The 22,738-nt window shown below is 50.5% G+C and overlaps 3 protein-coding genes across 15 annotated transcripts in view; 1 reads left to right on the top strand and 2 right to left on the bottom strand.

The window, feature by feature from the left end:
• The first annotated feature begins 1,373 nt into the window (after positions 1 to 1,373).
• Rasl10a (RAS like family 10 member A) lies at positions 1,374 to 3,526 on the top strand. 2 transcript variants are annotated; one of them, XM_034509218.2, is made up of 3 exons: positions 1,374 to 1,839; positions 2,570 to 2,694; positions 2,936 to 3,526. In XM_034509218.2, exons 1-3 carry the CDS (start codon positions 1,621 to 1,623, stop codon positions 3,201 to 3,203), a joined length of 612 nt encoding a protein of 203 aa, XP_034365109.1. In that variant the 5' UTR covers positions 1,374 to 1,620; the 3' UTR covers positions 3,204 to 3,526. The 2 variants fall into 2 exon arrangements, with proteins under 2 accessions (XP_034365109.1, XP_034365110.1); XM_034509219.2 differs by having other exon boundaries at positions 2,847 to 3,107.
• A 1-nt stretch (position 3,527) lies between these two features.
• On the bottom strand, positions 3,528 to 8,576 carry Gas2l1 (growth arrest specific 2 like 1). Of its 2 annotated transcripts, none has more exons than XM_076938202.1 (6): positions 8,429 to 8,576; positions 7,010 to 7,662; positions 5,749 to 5,856; positions 5,567 to 5,663; positions 5,309 to 5,475; positions 3,528 to 4,975 (listed from the first exon to the last, which is right to left on the bottom strand). In XM_076938202.1, the coding sequence occupies exons 2-6, from the start codon at positions 7,640 to 7,642 to the stop codon at positions 3,944 to 3,946; spliced, it is 2,037 nt and encodes a 678-aa protein (XP_076794317.1). In that variant the 5' UTR covers positions 7,643 to 7,662; positions 8,429 to 8,576; the 3' UTR covers positions 3,528 to 3,943. The 2 variants fall into 2 exon arrangements, with proteins under 2 accessions (XP_076794317.1, XP_076794316.1); XM_076938201.1 differs by having other exon boundaries at positions 7,010 to 7,699; positions 8,429 to 8,567.
• Positions 8,577 to 12,888: 4,312 nt separating this feature from the next.
• The window catches only part of Ewsr1 (EWS RNA binding protein 1), a 28,929-nt gene continuing 19,079 nt past the window's right edge, over positions 12,889 to 22,738 (bottom strand). For 4 of the 11 annotated variants that reach the window (XM_076938189.1, XM_076938191.1, XM_034508634.2 and 1 more), the window contains 9 exons: positions 21,442 to 21,479; positions 20,863 to 20,895; positions 20,360 to 20,478; positions 15,781 to 15,910; positions 14,735 to 14,857; positions 14,189 to 14,351; positions 13,834 to 13,931; positions 13,433 to 13,685; positions 12,889 to 13,308 (listed from right to left, as the gene is read on the bottom strand). In XM_076938189.1, the coding sequence (XP_076794304.1) occupies positions 13,269 to 13,308; positions 13,433 to 13,685; positions 13,834 to 13,931; positions 14,189 to 14,351; positions 14,735 to 14,857; positions 15,781 to 15,910; positions 20,360 to 20,478; positions 20,863 to 20,895; positions 21,442 to 21,479 (997 nt within the window). In that variant the 3' untranslated portion in view covers positions 12,889 to 13,268. Of the gene's footprint in view, positions 13,309 to 13,432; positions 13,686 to 13,833; positions 13,932 to 14,188; positions 14,352 to 14,734; positions 14,858 to 15,780; positions 15,911 to 20,359; positions 20,479 to 20,862; positions 20,896 to 21,337; positions 22,638 to 22,738 lie in introns of those variants that run through there. The other 7 variants (XM_076938190.1, XM_076938192.1, XM_034508635.2 and 4 more) reach the window with 3 other exon arrangements.

Here is a 22,738-nt window from a genome sequence, read left to right as displayed (position 1 = left end):
CACCTGTTCCCGGACGAAGGGTGCACCTCCTCCTTCCCCTTCACAGTCTAGTTTCTCCTGCATTTTCTTCCACTTAATTCCTAGTCAGGCAGACATATTGTCAATGCCTTTAGAGGCCTGGATCTAAGTATTTCCTAGAGCCGTCTCTCCTTTTTTTTTGTTTTGTTTTGTTTTGTTTCGTTTTTTTTCCGAGACAGGATTTCTCTGTGTAGTCCTGGCTGTCCTGGAACTCACTCTGTAGACCAGGCTGGCCTCGAACTCAGAAATCCACCTGCCTCTGCCTCCCAAGTGCTGGGATTAAAGGCGTGCACCACCACCGCCCGGCTAGCCTTCTCTCCTAAGGGAGAGGAGACATTTCTTCTTTTTCCTTTTGAATCTGTGTCAGCATTCTGGCCACCGTTAGACGTGTTAGTATTTGTTGAATAAGTGAGAGTCCTGTTCAATGCCAGGTGTCTGCATTCTCAGTACCTGGGTGGAGGGTGGAGGGTGGAGGCGGGGGTGGGGTGGGGAGGTGGGGGGGAGGTCCTCCAGTGTGTGGGGACTGGAGAGCGGATGGAGGCGGGGCAAACGCAGACTTTCCAAACTGTCAGAGGAGCTTCCAAACTTGTCCAGGGAGGAGGGCATGATGCACCTCTGTGACAGACTCTATGCAGTGACCCGTGGATCTGTTTCTTCACCTCCAACCTGTTGAGGCAGTGATTGGTGGCTGAGCTGCTGAGCAGATTTCTGTGCTGGGCCCAAACCCTTCTGTCTCCACCCCCACATCCCCTCCAGGCTGGTCCTTAGAAACAGTGTTCTTCTGACCATTTGTCCTTGTGGGTGTAATGAAAGTGGCCCGAAGGCCCGGACCAGAGTCCCACTGTCCTTCGCACTTTGAGATACCTCCCCCTGGCCTCAGTTTCCTCCTCCTTAAACCAAGAATACCCAGGTTAAGGCTGCTGCTCAAAGATGACGCAGGGGAAAGCCCAGAACAGGATTTGGTGCCTAGGGTCTCACGAAACAGGAGTAAGCCTTGACGCCGTCGGCCTTTTGTGGACACCGGGATGCAGACACAAAGCCCAATGCAACGATCGGCCCAAGGTCGTTCAGCCGAGGACTGGGTCTGACCCCAGGTGGCCTGATTCTAAGAGTCTGGGCTTGGTCAACAGCCAGGTTGCAGCCAGCGGTGTTGGAGGAGCAGGGAGGTGGTGTCCAGAGGCTTCTGTTTTGGAGCGGTTGAGGGGAGCAGGCTGCCACCTGGGGGACTAAGCTCTAGCAAGGCGACCCGCCCCGCAGTCACTGAGCCGCGACCCTCCCAGGGAGGGGCGGGGCAGGCAGTTACCTCATCGCCGCCTCCGGGAGGCTCAGCTCGCTTGCTCGCCCGCACGGCCGACTGGGGCGGCGGCTCCCGGCGCCGGAGAGAGAAGGGGACGGAGCTGCGGGCGGGGGCGGGTCTGCACCGAGCCGGGTGTGCTCTCCCAGCGGAGCTGCGGGTGCTTCTGCCGGCTCGATCCTCGGGCCGGGCCTCTTGTGGCTCAGGTGCTGTAGGCGGCGCGATGCGGGTATCCCGGGCCGAGCAAGAAAGGCGCAGTACGGGCTCATGAAGCTCCCCGGTGCCGGGCGCTGGAGCGCAGGTCAGCCATGGGCGGCAGTCTGAGGGTGGCTGTTCTGGGTGCTCCGGGAGTGGGCAAGACCGCCATCATCCGCCAGTTCTTGTTTGGTGACTATCCTGAGCGCCACCGACCCACGGACGGTCCCCGCCTCTACCGGCCCGCGGTGCTGCTCGACGGCGCGGTCTACGACCTGAGTATCCGCGATGGTGACGTCGCTGGACCCGGCTCGAGCCCCAGAAGTCTTGAGGTAGCGGTTCGAGGGGGCCAGGGGTGTGTGTACACTTGGTGCCCACGTGCGTGTCCACGTGTACTGACCTAGGGCGCCGGAGCGGGTTCTGGGATTGAAGAGGAGTGTGTGTTTAGGTATTTTGCATGTGAGCTTCCTGCGCTGGCCTGGGGGCGCCCTGTGGTTGTTTCTCGTCTTCCTTGCCTGCCTAGGCTGGTGTCTGGGTCAGTGTGGCACAGCACTGCCTGAGCCGCGCCGAACCGCGCCGCTGTGACAGACTGGAGCAGACACAGGAGTATCCTTTCTAGAGGGGGCCACTGCATCCCAGACTCCCAGTCTTTGGCGCTGGATGCCTTTCAAGGCTTCCCACGGGGGCTGGCATTTGAGAAGCACCTGGGAGGCTAAGCGAAGTTTTGGTAAAAGACTCTGTAAGACTTCTTGCAGGGGAAAGAGCAGCAGGAGCTTAGGCCAGAGGCTTCACCTGTACCGGGACAGTCAGTTACCATGTCAGCCGGTGGACGGCAGATCCCGGGGTCTGCGCCTGAAAGTTAGAGGCAATAGGAGCATGCGTTGGGAAGATAGTAGTTTGACGAGAGGCCCAGGAGGTAGGAGGTTTGTTAAGAACTGACAAGATCCAGGCGGGGCTGGAAAATCTGGCCTGTGGGAGGGTGCGTCCAGAGTGCTGTTGGGAGGTGATGGGGAATGAGGATGAATTGGAGGGTCTGCTGTAAACCCCAGCCTCTACCCCCAGGAGTGGCCGGACCCTAAAGACTGGAGCTTGCAGGACACGGACGCCTTTGTGCTGGTCTACGACATCTGCAGCCCCGACAGTTTCGATTATGTGAAGGCCCTGAGACAGCGCATAGCAGAAAACAGGTGAGGGCTTGCCTGGAGGTGGATGTCTTGATAGGAGGGCGGGTAGATATGGTCTGGGCACTTCTGGATCATAGCTTGTGCCCACCTTGAGGGTCTCTTGCTGTATGAGGTATGTATCACACCGGGGGGTGGGGGTGGGGCTCTGGCCGTAGAAGGAGACCCGCCTTCATTTGTATACATGGGGTGGGTTCTTCTGGCCTTGGAGTCTCCAGCACTGCTCCCATCTCCATCGGGCCTCCAGGCCGGCGGGTGCGCCAGAGGCACCCATCCTGGTGGTAGGCAACAAGCGGGACCGTCAGCGGCTGCGCTTCGGACCTCGTCGTGCACTGGCCACGCTAGTTCGCAGGGGCTGGCGCTGTGGCTACCTCGAGTGCTCAGCCAAATACAATTGGCACGTGCTGCGTCTCTTCCGAGAGCTTCTGCGTTGTGCTTTGGTGCGCACACGTCCTGCACATCCAGCTCTGCGCCTGCAGGGGGCGCTGCACCCAGCGCGCTGCAGCCTCATGTAATCAGATTGGACAGGGAAATCTCATGAAAGCAGGCTCCCACCCAGACTCCTGGCCATCGGGCTTTTCTCTGACCTTGATTGGACCCAGCCAACTCCCAATCATTGAACAAGATCAGTTTTATCTGAGACCTTATTGGGTCATAGTAACAGATGGAAAGGACTTGAATATGAATGTGATCAGAAGCATTCGTACAGCTTCTGATTCGTAGCGCTCGTACGGGACTACATAGATCCACCTGCCTCTACCTCTCCACCGCTGGACTGGCTACTGGAGACACCTTTAAAGTCATGCCTTACCAGGCAATAAAAACAAAAGCAAAAACCGTAAGTGCACAATTTAAGGGTTTCTTGTTCTGGAGTAGGCAGGTCAGAGCATTGAGGCCTGGCCTCTAGGCAGTTAACTCTAGAATCCCAACATATAATGAAGGCTCGGTCCCCCAAAACCAGGAGCTGGAGCAATACTTTACTGTCAAGAGGTTCTGCTTACTGGACCACAGGTCCTCTGGACACCGGGCTGGCCCGGTCTCCTCTAAGGCATTCAATAATATTAGTAATTAAATAGCAATGCTTATCCCCCAAACCGGAATGTACAACAGGTGTCCCATTGTGCCATGTGGTCCCGTGGGGTCTGGTCCCATGAGGTCTGGTGCTCAAGAGATGGAAGGGGGGTCCCTGATGCAAAGGGTGGGTTAAGGCCACAAAGAAAATGGAATGGGGTGTGGGTGCAGCTGAGCCGGTCCATCACATTGAGGAATCTGGCTCGGTCCTTGGGGTGACCGAATGCAGGGCATGCCAAGCCCCGAGGTCTGTAGGTCCCGATGGGCGGCGGGGTCCCCGAGGTGTGGGTATGCGTGAGGGTTTACGGTCTGGTTGTGTGTCCATCCGCCCCCTTGCCCAAGTCAGTGAGGGTTCTGGGCCAGCCAAAGAGCTCCTGGCTGTATCCAGTGGCCCTCCTACAGCAAGGCAGGGGCTGCCCTCATCGGAAGAGCTGGACAGAGCTTGGCTGCGGGGCCCAGGCAGCCCATTGGCTGTGCGGCCAGACTCCCCGGGTTGGCCACATTTGCCACCCAGGACACTGAGTGATGAAGATGAGGAACTGGATGAGCAGTAAGCGGAGTCCGGAGCTGGAGGATCAGGAGCAGATCCCATGGGGGTATGGCTGGCAGCAGCCTCCAAGGCGCGGGCATTGGCCAAGAATTCCTCTTCCAGGCGCCTGAACAGTTGCTGCTCCTGCTGTGGGTCAAGCTGCAGGGGTGTGCGGAAGATGCTGGCGGGTGTGGCAGCCAGCTCTGGGCCTGGGCTGGGGCCCCTGGAAGGCCGGGGTGCTGCAGGACTGCGAGCACGCGGAGTCTGAGGGGTACTCCTTCCAGAACCCCCTGGTCCCCCACCACCCTTGCCCCGGGCCACCCACGAGTGCTGGCCGTCTCGGTCCCTGCGCACCACCAGCACCGCCTGTTCGTCGCGGCTCTGGCTGCGGGTGCGCCGTGCTGGGCTGGAGGCCGGCAGCTGAGCGCCTCGGCCTCCTGGGGCCATGTGGGGCCGTCCCCGATCCAGCCGGTCTCGAGACTGGCTGCGAGGGGCGGCCGGCCGTCTCGGGGAGGCCGGAAGACCGGAGGTCGGCCGGTGGCTGGGCCGCTCCCTCCGGGAGCCAGTGGCTGAATCGTCGCTGCGGGAACCCATGGGGCCACTCTGGGCTGAGGAGGCTGAGGAGTCACTGTCCCCGGAGTAGCGGCGGGAGCGGGGAAGGGGGGGCAGCTGATCGCGGGGCCTGAGGTGGGGTGCGAGAGAGGTGTGTTATCACTGGCGCGGGTGGAGCGAGCTGGTGAGGCTTGGGCTCTGCCAGGGGACTTCCAGGCGCAAGTGAGCGTCCAGGCTGAGGCCACGACTTCCCGCCCTTGGCTTCCGAAGCCTGGGTTGGACCAGCCACCGCCCAGAACCCGCCCAGCTGTGTTGTTGGTTTGTCTGGGTTGCCATGGAGATGGAAAGCCAGTCCCGCCCCCACGCACGGGAACTTTTCCCAGGGTGTGAGTCATCGAGCCCAGGCAGACTCCCCACCCCCACCAGGCCTAGTAGCTCCTGAGGTGTTTCTCCAACGGCTCACCTGAGTGGGGTCTCAGGCCCCTCCTTTGTGCTTCGCAGGCTGATGGGGGTTACTTCAGGCCGGGAGCTGCGGCGCTCACTCCCAGGGACTGGGCTACCGGGGCGGGGGCTGGGGGTGGGTGATCCCCTCTGCGGGGAGAAAGTCCCGGCCCTCTGCTGGGGCAGACGGTGGGCTGTGGGAATGGATACAGCAAGTGAGGGGCAATACCTTAGAAACCGGACCCTCTCTGCTGCTGGCGGCCCACACTCCCACCAGGCACTTACTAGTGGAAGAGCAGCGGCAAGGGTCATGCTTGTCTAGGTAGTGCTCCAGTGTGTCCCAGCCGCCACCCACTCGCACCATCACATGGCTCCTCAGCACCTGCAGGCCGGAGACAGGGCAGGTCACTGTGGGCCTACTAGCCCATCCCCGAGGGGCTGGACTGGGCTTTTCCTCCCCCACTTACCCTCACAAAGATGAGCAAGCTGGAGTCTCCCACTCGGTACTTCCCCTCGGAGACCTTGATCATGGGAAACTGGTCTGGGCAGGTGCACCTGCCCAGGATCTCCCTTACCTGAAGTCAGAGAAGGCAAGGCTGAAGGTCAAGGATCAAGCCCTCCTGGGATTTAACAAGCAGTTGTGGGGCAGGAGGAAGTGCCTATTCCCTCCTACACAGGACCTTTAACCTGATCGCAGTGGAGGCTCAGAGCTCTGAGAGTCAACCCGAATGAAAGGAGAAGCCAAGGACTGTCTCCTAGAAGAAACATTCTGAAAGGCCTTAAGCCCACTAGAGCCCTGGAACCATCCATAACATCTTCACACTGGTGAGGTCCACAGCCTGGACAGGCAGGTCCAGGACGAGTGCAGGGGCCATACTCCCAGCTGAACATCTCAATCAGAGGGTACCATGTAGGACACACACACCAACAGGTACAATGTCCCCGCCCCCCCAGCACACTACTGCATACACGTCAATGGAGGCAGGAGATGCCAGGCTGGCTGTGGGAAGCCTACCCTCCTCCCTACCCACGGCGGCGAGGACCTTGGGAGATCCAGACCCAGGCTGGGGGCGGGTGGACACTGGGCCACCATTCTGCCCACAATCGTCAGGCGCCTGACTCCTGGGCAGGAACAGCATAGTCCTAAGCTCCTGATAAGAAAGAAACTCTTGGCCCAGTTGCGGGGGTGGCAGGGACACCTAGGTCTTGGGAGAGGCAGGGGGAGCTGGAGGCTCTGTCCCAAGAGCACTTCCTGTTCCCAGGAGCAGTGGTAGTGGGGCTAGGTTTTCTCTCTCAGGGCAGCAGGGTTGATGTCTTCCCAGACTCTCACTGTGTACCAGACTTCTTACCGAGGGCTTCCTACAAGTAGCTCAACCCGGGGTGGCGGCCATTCAGCCCCAGGTCTGAGGTTGCCAATGCATCTGTCTAGCACCTGTGTGCCAAAAGGTCCCCAAGGCACAGTCTTCCAGACGGAGGGATGCACTGAACTTTGTTGCTGCTCCTTTAATACTAAAAGCTGAGCTCATGCCAGAAGCTCGGGTCTTCTCTGCCTCAGACCCGCCTGAGCTGCATGGCCTCACTCAGCAGTCAACACTCCACGTGCGCTACCCTTTCTGTGGAGCAGGCTGCAGAGCGGGCTTAGGGTCAGGGTGGGTATTAGCTCTGCTGTCTGGCCCCCTGATGGGGGAGTGGGCAGGGGTCACCCAATGTGGTCATCAGAAGACTCACCAGCTCGTCAAGGTTTCGAAGGTCATTGGGCGTCATGCGGGGTGTGCGGGTGGGAGCCCCTGGTGCAGTAGCAATTTCAGTGACATCCTCTTCAGCAGCAGGGATGCTGGAGACCTGAGGGGTAGCCCGAAGCTCCCGCTCGATCTCCTGCTCAAACTGTACCAGCCTCGGGGCAAGCAGGCCGAGGCGAGCCCCGCGTCGGGCGACCTCCAGCAGGCACAGGACCACGCTCTTCTCGTTCTTGCGCAGCACCAGGTCCTCTGTCTCAAACATGAGCACTTCAGGTACGCCCAGCTCAGCCCTGCACCAGCCGATGAAAGAGGCCACGTTGTCTCGGGCCATGAAGGAGCCAGGCGCCACACTGTGTGCCTGGAAGGCCACACCTCGGGTTGGACGGGCAGCAGCCAGAGCCCGGGCAGCCTCGGTGACAGCGTTGGCATGTTGGCACAGGGTTGTGCCTGTGGCCAGCCCTGTGAGGAAGCCATCACCACTGCCGGGTAGACCTAGACTGTACAAAGCATTGAGCCAATCGGCCAGGTCTTCCTTCATGGCTTCCACGTAGGCCTCACTGGATCTGAAGGGTCGCACACTCTTGGCGGCTGAGCCTGCGATGCCCGCCACTGGGTCCGCCATGCCCAGGGCCGGTGGAGTCACTGTGGGGACATAGGTCAGGATCGCTGTGAAGACTCACTGTGGGGACACAGGTCAGGATTGCGGCGAAGACTCGCAAGGGTTCAGAAAAGTCCACCTCTACCATCCCGCCACTCGGGGAAACGCTAACTCTTAAGTGCAGGCTGTGAGCAAGCGGAGTACCTCATTGTTCTCACAGTGCCGTGACCTGCTTTAAAAGACCCAATAGCATTTACACCACCTTAGTGTTTATGTTTGCTGTCTGGCTGGTCGGGAGAGGGTGGCTGGGGACAGGCTGGCACCCACGAGGAAGACATGCCATTTAAAAACATGAAGACATGTGGGCAGGGAGGGACAGGAGGGGCCTCGCCCAGAACCACAGAGGGACTGTTTCCATTGCTCAGCCCATAACCTGCACGAAATCCCCGTCTTTCCTTCTCCCCGCCGCTAATGGCCGCGCCACTGGCTGAGCGGCGACCATATCTCCATTCTACAGATGAGGAAACTGAGGCGCAGTAAGGGCAAGCATTTGCTGAAGGTCGCAGAGCAGTGGGTGGAGGAATAGGGTCGCCCAGCCAGGCCGGGTTCCTACTGCGAAAAGCCGCGGAGCTGGTGCCTGTAAGGCCGGGACTCCGAATGGCCCCCGCGAGCCTCCGCAGTGCTCGCGGCCTGGTCCAGAGAGGGTGCGTGCCCAGTCAAGGTCACACAGCCCTGGGAAGCAGAGACCCCGCACCGCCCGGCCCACCTCCGGACACTCTGGCTAGGGGTCCTGGGGGTCCCCGCGCTCACCTGGCTCACCCCGCCGCCCCGGGGAGCATCGCCCCGGCGGGGCCGGAGCCGGGCCGCGCCGCCGCACACAGGCGCCGCCCGAGCTCGCTGCTTCCAGGCGTCCGCTCCGCCCCGCCCCCCTGGAATTTGGATCCGGCCAGGAAGGGGCGGGGCCGCGCTCTTAAAGGGGCCGTGCCTTTCTTAGGCCTCAGTCCCCAAGGCGTCGCCCCAACCCGCCACCCCGACCTATAACTCGATGTCTGGGTCTTCCCAGGAGGGGTTCAGACCCTTTCAGTTGTTCTTCCTCCGTGACAGTGGCCTTCCCGGAAGCGATAGGGGCTGGGGACTGCAGAGTCACCTCCGTCCCGGGTAGACCTCTGCAGGCCAGATAACTGGGTGCTCTTCCTGCAGGACCGCCCAGGGACAGTCGTTTAAGGTACAAGGACGTTGAGGCTCAGGGATAGGAAGGTGGCTGCGGGTTAGGTTAAAAGAGGGGGCGTGGCAGGGGCAACTGCACGCCTTGGAGGAGCGCGGAAGATCTGGGGAATCCTGCCCCCTACTGTCACCCGACCAGCCAAGAGAGGACGGAGATGCTGAAGACAGACTGGGATCTGTCGGGGTGTGTGTGGAAAGACTCAATTTTAACTCAGATCAAGGAAGGAGGCGACAAAGGAAGCTGGGAGAGATCTAGAGGGAAAGTTTTTCACACTGAGGAAGCCTATCTCAAAAAAAGAAGGAAAGAAAGGAAGAAGGAAAGAAAAGTGGGTAGGTTTGCAAGGCTGGAGTGGTAGAAACATTAAGGCCTTGTGGACTATACTTTTCAAAGATCGTGGGAGCTATAGAGAGGCTTGTTTCTTAATCATTATTAAATTATTATTGTTGGATTTTGTTGTGGTTTTGAGGCAGGATCTCACAATGTAGCCTTGGCTGACTGGAACTCCCTATGTAGACCAGGCTTGCCTCAAAAATCATAGAGATTTGCCTGTTTCTGCCTCCTCCTGAGTGCTGGGATTAAAGGCATGCTCCACCATGCCTTTACTTTGACAGAGTTCTGCTATGTAGCCTGGGCTGGCTTTGAACTCACCATCCCTCTCTGCTGGGATTACAGGCTTCTCTAAGGAGAAATTTAGAGCAGGAGAGGCTGACTTAACTGCCATAAGGGCCCCTGTAACTGCTGTTGTGAGTGGGGCAGGGGCAGAGAGCCCCTTGACTGAGGAAGTCAAGTGGTTTTGGAATGGTGAGAACGGATGCTGGATTTTGATTGCCTGTTGAGAACTGATGATGTATGTTAGTGAGGTGTGAGTATAGATGAGAGAGAAATCCCAGGTTTAGGGGTGAGCACTGTGGGCATGGAGTTACTAAATAACCCCCAGCAGGGAGTGAGGGCTTGGAGAATTGACTATGGAGACTGAATGCTAAGCGAAGGAGTTGAGAAATGACCTGTCCTGAAACAAGCAGTAATCACACTAAGCAATCATCTTCAAAATAATCCAACACACTGATTATTACATTTAGCAACTCTCTCTTTCTCTCTTTCTCTCTCCCTCTCCCTCTCTCTCTGTCTCTCTCTCCTGTGTGTGTGTGTGTCTATGCCAAGGTATGTAGGCAAGGCAGAATTTTAGGAGTTTGTTCTTTCACCATGTGGGATCCTGGGTATTGTAGTGTGGTGGCAAGTTCGCTTATCTTATGAGCCCTTTTGTCAGCCCCATCTGATAGTTTTGTAGATCTAGGGAAGCTGAGGACTGGGGAGGTTGAGGTACCATTGCCACCAGCAGCTCTGCAGGAATTTGACCCCTACCTATAGCCCCCTCTCTGTGCTTCAGGGTTCTGGACATAGAAAAGATAAGGTTGAATCCAGGGTTTGTTTGTCACTAGTGTTCTCTGATAAACTTTTCCTGGGAGAGATGCCATACACAAGTCTGTTCACTCCTGATAGGGAACCCACAACGGACCAAAGTACTGATACCACAAAGGTCCAATTTTTTTGGGGGGGGGTGGGTGGGGGGCTACTTACAGGAGTAGACATGTCTCAAACAGCAGCATCACCAAAGGCCCATCCGAGCATGAGTGACAGCTCCTAACGCTGGGAACCTGATCACAGCCTGCAGGCAGCTCAACAGGTTCATGAGTGTCCTTTCTAGGTGCCTCAGTTGGCCTAAATCTCTCTTCCAGGCAGTGTGACTGGTTTCTGTTTCTTCCAGGCAGCTGCTCTAGTCTCAAGAGTCTCCTTTCAAAACTTAGCTTGTCTGAGAGTTTTCTTTGCAGCTTGGCTCTGCTTTATCCTGGCAAGTTGGGGCCTAGTGAATCTGGTCTGTTCCAGGGACTTCTTGAAGCCATTTTGAGTTGTTTTTCTTTTTAAAGAGCTTCCATGCAGGATGGGGTGGAATGTTTCAATCTTGAAACTCTTACACAAAATCTAGGTACCATGCTTAAGCTCCCCAAGCCTCAGTGACTTCATTTGTAAAATGGGACTGTACGTATCACATAATTGTCAAATAGTACTATTAGTTCAACTCAGTGTGGCCTGGTGATGAACACATGTCTACACTCTTCTGAAGGGAAGAGCAACAAAGACAAGTCTTCTAGTCCCTTGATCTGGGGCCTGTTTGAGTCTTGTCCCATACTGTAGCCTCTAACATTGGGATTTCCTGGCATGGCAACAGTGATGCAGACCTCACTGATGTGACTAGAATCCTGGAGGACCATGACCAAGGTAGCCCAGGGCCACCATGTAACCTTGGGTTACTTGCAGATCAAGATAAATAGCAGAGACAACTATTTGTATGTGAGCTGAGCCAATCCAGGACCTAGCAAAAATGCACAAGTTTCAGACTGCTGTTAGCTGTGGACAGATGACTGGTATCATCCAGTGCCCTGCAAGAGAACAAAACAAAGAAAGCTCAACACAGTCCACTTGAGTGTTGCCCCTACAAAGCAGAATGAGATGGCTGCTGCCCTGGGCCCTGATTGTACTGAGGTAAAGAGGGGCACTAAGCCTCTTCCCACGTATGACGCCAGTTTTGTCAAGGCCTGTGCCCATGGAGCCACAAAGCTATGCTTTAGATTTGCTGTCTTGCTTTGCCTCCCTGGAGGCATCCACCAGCCTTAGGATGGATTCTACACTGCCTTGGTGGTCAGTACTGTTGCACTTTTAGCCAAGTGCTCCAGTTCTCAGTGTTTGGGAGTCTCACTGTGACCTTACTTTTGCAATCCTATTTGCAGCCTGGAAATCATGTGTATACCACCACACTTGAGTAAATGTGAAGTTCTTTGACCTCTCTCCAATTGGTGTTTGGAGTTAACATGTAAAGACATATGGCATAGCATCTGGTAAAAGCCTGGTGGCAGCCACTTTAGGCCCCACAACTGTGTATAGATGGCACTGTCCTATGGGGCTTGGTTGCAGTGATAAGAGTAGGGTGTGTGGGGAGACAATAGTTGAGATCAGAGGTATTGAGGGAGTTCACCCAAGCATGCTGGGGAACTACTGAAGTTCTTGTGCCCTATGTCCTTAAGGTGCTCTGGCCTCTGAAAACACGGCAAGGCTAGAAAAAGGGAGTTGAGTTCATTTATGGGTGGTCATAGTCTTGTAATGCCTAGGAATGGACAGACTAAAAACTAGGCTAGGGTGGGGTACTCACTTGCTGCAACAGAAGCCCTACTTCCTGTTAGACTGAAGCAGAGGCAGCTCTTGGAAGGTTATCAGCTGAGTTAAAAGCACAGGGTAGTAGTAACCCACTGTTAATCCCTCCACTCTGCGAGGCCAACTTGATCTACAGAGCAAGTTCCAGGACAACAGACTACATAGAAAAGCCCTCTTTTGTTTTGTTTTGTTTTTTCGAGACAGGCTCAAAAAAACAAACAGCTAGAAAAGCCCTCTTAAAAAAACAAGATAAGCTGGGCAGTGGTGGCACATGCCTTTAATCCCAGCAACTTGGGAGGCAGAGGCAGGCAGATTTCTGAGTTCAAGGCCAGCCTGGTCTACAGATCGAGCTAGCTCCAGGACAGCCAGGGCTACAGAGAAACCCTGTCTTGAAAAAACAAAAACCAACCAACCAACCAACCAAAAAACAACAAAAAACCCCCCAAAGATAAATAAAACACAGAATGGGAGATCAGCTGGGTAAGGAAGCCCTATTTTGATGTCAGGAAGGCAGCAGCAAAGAAGTAGGAATGACCATTTGGCATAGCAGAGGTCACAGTTGCATCTAGTGTCCCAAAGGTAAAGGATGATCCTGTGGATTCAGATAGTGGAAGTTGGAATCATGAAAGCTGCCTCAGAGAATCCCAGAAGTTCAGGAAGCAAATGACCCAGTAAAGCCAAGAGCTGGGGATGAGAGCACAGTTTCCAGGGGGCAACTCAGTGCCTAAGGTGGAAACACATGGCCAGTGTGCATCTTCAAGGGCATCACAAGTCCCTGCTCCCATCCAGTGAGGGCTGGAAAGAACTGGACATGAGATTGCAGAACAGAAGAGAAGGATGACAGTTTATAAACATTTGGAATTTTATTTAGAAAAAAAATCACAACCATGAACATTGTTACAATTAGAGGCCCTCTTGGTTCTCCACAATGATACTGAGCATGCTCACAAGGGGTTCCCATTGTTAAGTCTTAAAACAACCATCTTAAAAAGGAAAATAAACTAAAATTAAAAAAAAAAACCAATAAAACAAAAAAAAAAACTCAGCACACTACTATTTAACTTGTTTTAATGTTTCTTCACAAATGGTGAAAATACTAAAGTACAGACAAGGAATAATCATAATGTTGTCGCCAACATTATAAATATGGAATTATAAATTTAAAACATTTTCTGGTTTAAAAAATAAATCTGGTCGTCAATGCAGCTCTGCAGGTCTCTAGTAGGGCCGGTCTCTGCGTTCCTGACGGTGCTCGCCTCTGCAAAGCAAAGGGACCGTTTGGTCAGAATGAGAAAGGGCAAAAAACCCTGTCAGGGCCCCCAGGTGTCCCAGGACTCACTGCAGCAGAGGCTGGGAAGGGGCAGAGCTCTCCCACCACATACTTATCCATTTTCCCAGGTCCTCCACGTCCGCCTCTTCTTCCTCCCATCTGTTCCATTAAAGGTCCAGGAGGCCCCCCAGGACCACCTCGTCTTCCTCCACCAAAGCCACCTCGGTCCATGCCACGGCCACCTCGAAAGCCTCCTCTGTCTCCACCTCTGCCACCTCTGAACATTCCTCCAGGACCACCACGGTCCATGAGTCCTCCTCTTCCTCCTCGCATGCCACCAGGGCCACCTCTGCCACGATCACCACCTAAGGCAGGGACAAGAGTGACAGAGGAGTCAGAGGAGTAAAAGCCGAAACTCTGAGGACACGCTGTGGTAGATCTGCTAATCCTTCTCCTAGAGCAGACACTATTCAATCACCAGGAAGCTGAAAGCTCCAGAAAACCTGTACCTACCCGGAGGTGGAAAGGGTGGCGGGAGGAAGCCCTCAGGCTTAGGGGCCTTACACTGGTTGCATTCTGTTCTCCAAGCGAAGTTCTGGTTTCCACAGCCCCTGAATAAAGTTGTATCACAACAGAAATCACCAATAGAACTGAGAAAGGTGAAGAGATTCAAACCACACTCTGCACAATTATGGGGTTTCAGACATAAAGCACAAGGATCTGCAGACAATCAATCTCAGGTAGTACTGAACCTCTAGAAGCAACCAGAGTGCTGAGTCCTGCCTCAGCCCCACCCCCAGTCCTGTCCCAGAGTGGAAATAGGGTGTCATCACTAGCACTCTATCAATCTTCTTGGGGAAGTACATACGGATTGGGACACTGCCAATCTCCAGCTCTGTGCTGGACATTTCCTCCTCCAGAGGGGTTCCCTCTGGAGCCTCGGGGCCCTCTTGGAGGGAAGCCTCCTCTGTCTCCTCCACGGCCTCCCATGCGACCCATGGGTCCTCCAGGACCTCCTGGGCCACCAGGACCTGCAATAACAAACAGTCAATCACCTCTCTATAGCAACTTTGCTATGGCACACTCTCCCATAAGCTCACAGTGCTGTCCACGCATATTGTTCTTCCTGTGTCATTCCATGTAGCTCTAACTATGGCATTTTCACATATTGAAATTGACATCCAGGCAGATGTTCCCTGAATTTCCACTCCAAGCAGTTAACCCATACTATTAATGCAATGCTGTCTTTCAATGGTCTAGTATCAATTTTATATATCCTTTGTTTATTATTCAACTAAGTTTCTCAAGGGCAAATATTACTGGGAAAACCAAACCAAACCAACCCAACCCAACCCCACCCCACCCCACCCCATTTAACATAACACCAAAGTAGCTAAAACAAAGTGCCTAATACCTCCACGGAGTGGTGGTGGCATCCCTCTGCCCTCACGAGGTGGCATGCCACCCCGCATGCTGTTCATTGGAGGCTTCTTTCGGGCAAGAGAAACTTTAAGTTTGCTTCCTTGAAAATCTTTCCCTGGAAAAAGATTACAGAACGTCAGTGAGGCTCACACTCCACTCTTCCCTCCAAGCAGCTGCTCTTCAACAGACTCCACCTGACTGAACTTGACTCGTCCTGAAGCAGGAAACGTGCCCTCTCACGACCTTCAGGCTCTTTCCTGCTATGACTGGAAACCTATCACAGTTGGTAGGGCTTGCTAAACATGCCCAAAGGCTTGGGTTCAATCCCCATCACTCTGTAAAACTGGGCCTGGCAGCCAATTACCCTAGAAGCTAAAATCTCAACATCTGGGAGGCAGAGGTAGACTGGAAGATCCGGAAGCTCAAAGAAGGTTACTACTAGCTACATATGGAATTTGAGACCAGCCTGGACTATTTGAGATTCTGTCTCAAAACAAGCAGAAAGAAAATGAGACAAAAAAAAACAAAACAAAACGACACCCAACAACTTCACTGCTGAGGTCAGAGGAAAAAAAAAAACAACCGTAATTTATATTCCTGTAATTTTAGAATTCTGGCCGGGCCGTGGTGGCGCACGCCTTTAATCCCAGCACTTGGGAGGCAGAGGCAGGTGGATTTCTGAGTTCGAGGTCAGCCTGGTCTACAGAGTGAGTTCCAGGACAGCCAGGGCTACACAGAGAAACCCTGTCTCGAAAAACCAAAAAAACTGTCCTGACCCAGGGCGAGTGGCTGTGTGCTTTAACAACAAAAGGGCACACAGTGAGCAACTTCCTTCTGGAGTGTATCTTGCTGTTTCAGCTCTCAAACTCCCCCACCTTCATCAGGAAAAGGGATAGTACATGCCTCCTGTTTCTAGACTCCAGAGAAATGGTGTTTTAGCATGATTCTTTCTTGGAAGGTGACACCTGAAACTGCACTAAGTTCTTTCTTAAACGTATCTGAGCGAGCCAATTCCGGGTGACAAAGAACACATCCTACCATCAAACCATTCCACAGCAGCCTTGGCAGTTGGTGGATCTTCATAGGACACTGTGGCGTCACCTTTAGGTTTTCCTGTTTCCTTATCCAGGTAGATATGGATCATGGGTTGTCCAGTTCTCTTGTTCATCTACACATAAAGCAACAATTAAGATGTGACTCTAACATGTGATTAAGTTTACAGCAGTTCCCAAGTACCCCAACTGTCAAAAGGCAGTCAGTCACAGAGTGTGGTGGTCCATGCCTTTATCCCAATGCTTTAAAAGGGAGATCTATCCCTAGGCCAAGCAAGGCCAATACAGTGAGAATCCCCCAAATGGCAGTCTCATGCCACAGTTTATTAAAGGTCAAGTCTTCCTCAGGATATGATCAGAACTGTGAGTGACTTAGTTCCCTCAGCTTCTACAACAAATAGGTATTTAGGTAAACTTCACACCTCAGACATGTTCATTAAAGAATCAAAAGGAAGCCACGTAGGCCCCATTCCTGGTCTTGGTCCCAGCGCAGTAGTCCCACATTATGCACCCAAAGAGACACCCACGTCAAGGTAGGAGCCATAACTCTTCTAGACAAAGTCCCCCCAGGGATGCACTTGACTGCAAAAGCACATGTCTAGCATGACCAGGATCAGAGTCTGATCCCATCTCTCTAAAAACAGAATAGAAAAACAAAAACCCAAATCAAAACAAAACAAAAAGCCCCTTCCTTCCCTTCCTTCGGCTGTGAATACACTACACAAACTCTTGATTCCCTCCAAGAGTTGGAAAGATGGCTTGTTTGTAGTTGGCCTGAATTTAGAAACCACACTGTCCAACAAGCATGCACGTGGACAATGTCCACTCTGTACAGGCTTATGTGTGTATCTAGTCATAGTTGAGCGCTCTTTCTAGGGCTCAAAAGTATTGTAAAAAAGTGACCAAAATGCTCATAGCCATAAAATAATACTGTTGTTAAGCTTGGTGCAACACTTATCTTATTGAGCATTAAGACTTAAAAACAAAAAAACTATGGGACTGTTTAAGAACCTTCAGAGATCAAGATGCCTGATCCCCTGGAACTTGAGTCACCACTGTGGGCTACCATAAAGAGCAGCAAGTGCTCTTCACCACTGAGCCACCTCTCCAGCCCTACTACATGGAGGCAAGCTGGGCAGACTTGCTCATGCCTGGAATGCCAGCACTCAGAAGGGTGAGGTAGAAGATCATCACTGGTTCCAGGACTGACTGGGCCACAGGGAGTGAACTACCATCTCAAAAAACCTAAAATTATACATGTATCTATCAATCAATAGCATTAAAAAATTATGACAGGAAAGAATATGGCAATTTAGTCATACAAATAAGAAAATACCTTTTAAAAATATTTATGTATGTGGATGTTTTATCTGCAAGTACATATATTTGTACACAAGAGGGTCATCTGGTCCCATAAGACTACAATTACAGACAGTTGTGGAGCCACCAAAGGGTGCTGGGACTTGAACTCAGGACTAATGAAAGAACAGTGCTCAATGGATGAGCCAACATAACCGCCAAGAAAAATACCTTTTTAAGAAATACTTTTGTGTTTATGAATGCTTGTATGCATGTATGTGCACATGTATGCAATTATCAACAGAAGCCAGAGGAGGGCATCAGATTCCTCAGAAATGCAGTTGTAGAAAGTTGTACTGAGACCCGAACTTGGGTCCTTGAGAAGAGCAAGTGTTTTATAACTGTTGAACCATCTATCCGGCCCCATATGAATGAGGACATGCATCTTTAAAATCTCTATTAATTTTTTGTTAACAAGCATTCTGCCAACATGTGTGTCTAAACACCATTATGTGTTGGATCTCTTGGAACTTGAGTTACTGACAATTGTGAGCTGTCATGTAGTACTGGGAACTGAATCCAAGTCCTTTGAAAAAGCAACCAATGCCCTTAACGCCTATGCAACCTCTCCAGTCCCACAAATCTTTATTAAAAAACAGGTAAACAAAAAAGCACCTGATGGCAAATTCTGACTTAACCAGAGTATACTCCAAATTGATACTAGAATTGTATGTGCACGCATGAGTCTGTCTCTCTCTCTCTCATCTCACCTCTACGCACACACCCCAAAATGAAACAAAGTAAAAGCAAATGGCTGGGTGATGTTGGGACATATTTTTAATCCCAGCACTCAGAAGGTAGAGGCAAGGAGAATCTGAGTTTCAAGATAGTAGGGCCACAGAGAGAAATCCTGTCTTAAAAAACCAAGCAAGGGCTGGAGAAACAGATCAGAAGTTAAGAGTACTGGTTCCTTTTCCAGAGGTCTCAAGTTCAATTCCCAGCAACCACATGAAGGCTCATAACCATCTACAATGAGATCTGCAGCTCTCTTCTGATCTGCAGGCAGGCATGTAGGCAGAGCACTATATACAGAATAAATGACTTAAATCTGAATCCCCAGCAGGAAGGAAATGGTAACTCAAGCACAGAACCCAGAATTTGGATGTAGAAGCAGAAAGAGTAATTTTAGTTCAAGGCCATGATGAGAAGAGAGTAAATTTAAGGTCAGCCTACGTTACAAGGCCTTGCTAAAACACAAAGAAGCTAACAAAATGGCCCAGCAGATAAGGGTACATGTTGCCAAGCCTGCAACCTGAGTTCCAGCTCCAACATAGTGGAACTGAATGATTTGCAAGTTGTTCCTTGATGTCCATATATGCATGAAGATACACTTTTTCTAAATGTTGTAAACTGAACAAAAACAATCACCCGCCCCCTCCAAGGATTTCCCTGTGCGGCCCTGACTTGTCCTGGAACTTTCTTTTTATATAGACCAGGCTGCCCTCAACTCAGAGATCTACTTGCCTCTGTCTCCTGAGTACTGGGATTAAAGGCATGTACACCATACCCAGGCAATATCAGTTTTTTTTTTTTTTTTGGTTTTTCGAGACAGGGTTTCTCTGTGTAGCCCTGGCTGTCCTGGAACTCACTCGGTAGACCAGGCTGGCCTCGAACTCAGAAATCCACCTGCCTCTGCCTCCCAAGTGCTGGGATTAAAGGTATGCGCCACCACCGCCCGGCTCAACATCTTAAATATAAAATACAAGCATAGGAATTTGGGGTTTCTCTTTCCCCCAGAGTGGGTAAGGCTACAGAAAATCATTTAATAGCATATGGTGAATTGTGTGTATACACAAACAGGCAGAGAAAAATCTTATAGAACACTTGGTATTCTAGCAGAGGACTGAGGTCAGACTTTACAACAAGCTCCAGCTTCATGACATCTGACAGCCTTTTCTGGTCTTCTTGGGTACCTACACCCATGTGGTACAGAAATAAACTCAGAGACATCTAAACATAAGTCAACTGTACACCTTTAAGGCTTTAATATCAGAAAATATTATTTATTCTCAAATTGCATTATAGACTCTGTTAACCTGTATTGCAAAGGGTGGACAGGAGGTTTGCAAAGAGGCTTGGTCAGACACCTGCCACGTACACCAATGCATGGATCCCACTCTGGGGAAGACCAGATTCTCACAAGTTGCCCTCTGACCTCCAGAGATACTCTGAATCATGCCTGGACCCTTCTGTGGATCATGTACAGAACCTCCCACATGTTCACACAAACATATGGAATTAAAAAAATAATAATTATAAAGAGAAAAAGCAGAAGAACCAGACTTCCTGGGTATAGAGACTCAGGTAAAGTTTTCAACAAAATGTCACAACAGGCCTGTAAACAGGAAAAAAGAAAACAAGGCAACAACAGATATGTTATCAAACCAAGAATAGCCAGGTGTGGTACCAATATGCAGAAGCAGAACAAAGAAGCAGGTGATCTCTAAGTTCCAAGCCAGCTAGAGCTACATAATGAGACCCTTTCTCAAGCAAAACTCCTCAAGCTGCACTTCTTTCCCTTTTCATTCCCTCCCTCACTGTTGGCATCAAAGGCATACACCACCAACCCTGGCAAAGCCTCAGCCCTTATGCTGGGAAATAAATCTATAAGGATTTAAATGCCCCTCTCTCTACATTACATAATGTATTTTAGTGGCTTTGTAAGCATTTAAAACAAGTGATAATTTGGAAAAAAGTTTCCAAGTTATTAAGCATTCAGGGGAATATTAAAAAGACCAGTTTATTTATAAAGAGAATAGCAGACTTAGTAACAGAATCATCAGCTGCTTAGCAGTTTTCATCTACAAAAACTGGCTAAGGTTGGGTGTGGTAGAACGAGACTGTAAACTGAGCGTTTGGGAGCTCGAGTGTGTGTATGTGTATCAGGTAATCCTCTGCTTTACAGTGAGTCAAGCCAGAATGCATGAGATGTTGTCTCAAAAAATAAACAACAAAAACAACCCAACTAACAAAGGGGGAGTTATTTATTTTTGTAGCCTTAATACCCTTATGCATACTAGGCAAGTGCTCCATCACTGGGCTATCTATCTTCCAGCCCTCAAGACACAGGGTCTTGAGTTAGTGTTTTAAGGAGTAAACATAAGATGTCAACAAAGTAGTCAAGGCACAATTCTCAGCACCGTCCAAGCACCTCAAATATGTTCTGTGGGCTCAGTCTGTTAGATCACTTCATCATTACCACTCACCTTGACAACCCCACACTGCTTAAAGAAGTCTGCCAGATCATCCAGGGTCACATTGTCATTTAATCCTTGCACATAAATTGCACTGTTGTCAGAGTCTTCATCGGGATCTATAGGAAGGCCTTCCAGAGAAAATTGGATAAAACAGAATTACTGCCCTGAATTAATAGTGGCTTCTTCTTTGGAGATAGGCTGGCCTCAAACTCCTATTCCTCTTTTTCAACCTCACAGACGTATCCCATCAGGCCTAAATAATAATAGGGGCTTCTTAACCAACTGGACATTATCATCAAACAGTTCATCACAAAGGCAAGAGCACCAACCACCCATTAAACTGATACTAAGATGAAGCTTTTTGGTTACTTTAAAACAATTTAAAGGAAGTCCCAAAGTGTCTTTGCCAAAAATGGGTCAGTGTACTGGTAAGTCTGCTAAGCTGCTGAACTCCTGCTTCTATGGCATTTAGTCAAAACAGCACAGTGTAAAGTTCAAGAACTTGAAGTTACCTAGATCAAGATCTGGTCCTTCATCCATGGGTCCTGCCAACCAGGAAAGATCATATAAAATATTATTAGTGCAAGCCTTGCAAGCTACAAACCTTACAAACACACACAGCTATCTACTACACCACCATTTGATGGGGACTCATTAATTCAAAATGACCCGCACTGCTAAGATGGAGCAGTGGCCCTTTAGCGTTTGTGAAGTTTGCTAGGGTTTTTTTTTTTTTTTCCCTTTGCTCGTTTGTTTCTAAACCATTAACCAAATACACTTTCAATGCTTCATGTGCCAAATTAGTGTTAAATTAAATTCAAAACCTTTCCTCCACATAAACCAAATTAAAGCTGTACTCTCCCCCATATTATAGAAGCAGTTGCTCAATACTTGAAGTTACCCTTTGTTTTGTAACCATAGGTTAATTAACCTTATTACCCCTAAGACAATGCCGGCAGTACCCATTAGTCTCTTTTGTATAGATCATTTTTAAACCACTTATGAAACTAGTAAAAAATTATATAGTTTTCTAGAAAAACTGACTGCATTTTTTTTTTAAACACTATCCATGGTAATACTCAAAAACTTACCACCAGGCTTATTGAAGCCACCTCGCTCTCCAGCGCTGCTGGGGGGATAAACGAAGAAATGAAGGCCTTTCCCTTTAAAAGCCAGTACCGCTCTGAGCCTTGGCAGGGCTCGTGGGGAAGAAGGGCACTGGCTAAACACATCTCCAAACAATGCATCTCTCTCATCTTGTCACTATGCCTTTCTTCAGGGCAGCTTGCTCAAATTTCCTTAATATACAACCTTGCTTGTCTGATTGTACACACCAGTGTGGTTGGTTTCTTTCATGTCAGGGGCTGGTATTAATAGTGCAATACTTGGCAAATTAAGGAAGAAAAAAAAACAACCCCTAGATCCCAAACATCCACCCCAATCAGCTGAAACACCAGGTGAACTTGGTGTAGAAACGAGAAGGCAGAGACAATTGCTGTGATGAACTTTCCATGTTCATAAAGGTGCACCCTCAACCTCTCCCAAGGGAGAGCCAAATGAGGCCTTAGGCTTCCTAACAAGTCACTGTATAATAAAGCAGGAGACAACCACATTAAATGTCTATAACACGCATCAGAGGACGCATCCAGCCAATCTTCAGCATAAAGCCATACAGTCCAGGGCCCTAATGGATTTAATAGTTACTGTGAAAGCAGAATTTACAGTAAGTACCAAGGCTCAGCGGACTGGGGGTGCAACTTTATAGACATACCAGTTAAGACTACGGCAATATACATACTATACATAGAGGAGAGGGAATATATATTGTGGCCTTTTTTGAGGAGGGAGGGGGGGGAAGGCAGTATTTTCAAGTAGTAAATAAAGGCAGCTCCCCAGTAGGAAGACTTGAGGTTTCTTAACCAGTATTGCACCTTTAATACCTAAATATACATTTCAAGCTGTTGCATGCAGCTTTACTTCCTTTTTAAAAGTACACACCATAAAATGTTCTCTGTCTTTAAACACAAAGTTTACACTTTAATGTTACACAATTCTAGAGTATTATACCTCCTCTGGTTCATTACCAAACAACAAGTATGCAGTTACCAAAGTTACAGAAGGATTCCATTTATACAATGAATACATTTTGTTTAAAATATTCTATGTATATTTTTCCTCTCCATATGGACACCGTGTCTAGTCCCACTTTTCATTATGCTGCCGGCTGAGTACTGAGTACGGGTACTTTTTAAGTATTGAAGTGTATACAAGGCTCTCACTTTGTAACCTGTAGCATATAAATGCGACAAAGCATGTTAAAAAGTTTCCACGTTTAACAGCCAATGAAAAATATCAAAATACTGAGGCAATGAAAAAGGGCATGTTAAC

Source organism: Arvicanthis niloticus, chromosome 7, assembly GCF_011762505.2.
Source record: "Arvicanthis niloticus isolate mArvNil1 chromosome 7, mArvNil1.pat.X, whole genome shotgun sequence".
NCBI lineage: Eukaryota > Metazoa > Chordata > Mammalia > Rodentia > Muridae > Arvicanthis > Arvicanthis niloticus.
The sequence above is the reverse complement of the archived record's forward strand: the minus strand, read 5'-3'. Positions and strand labels throughout refer to the sequence as shown.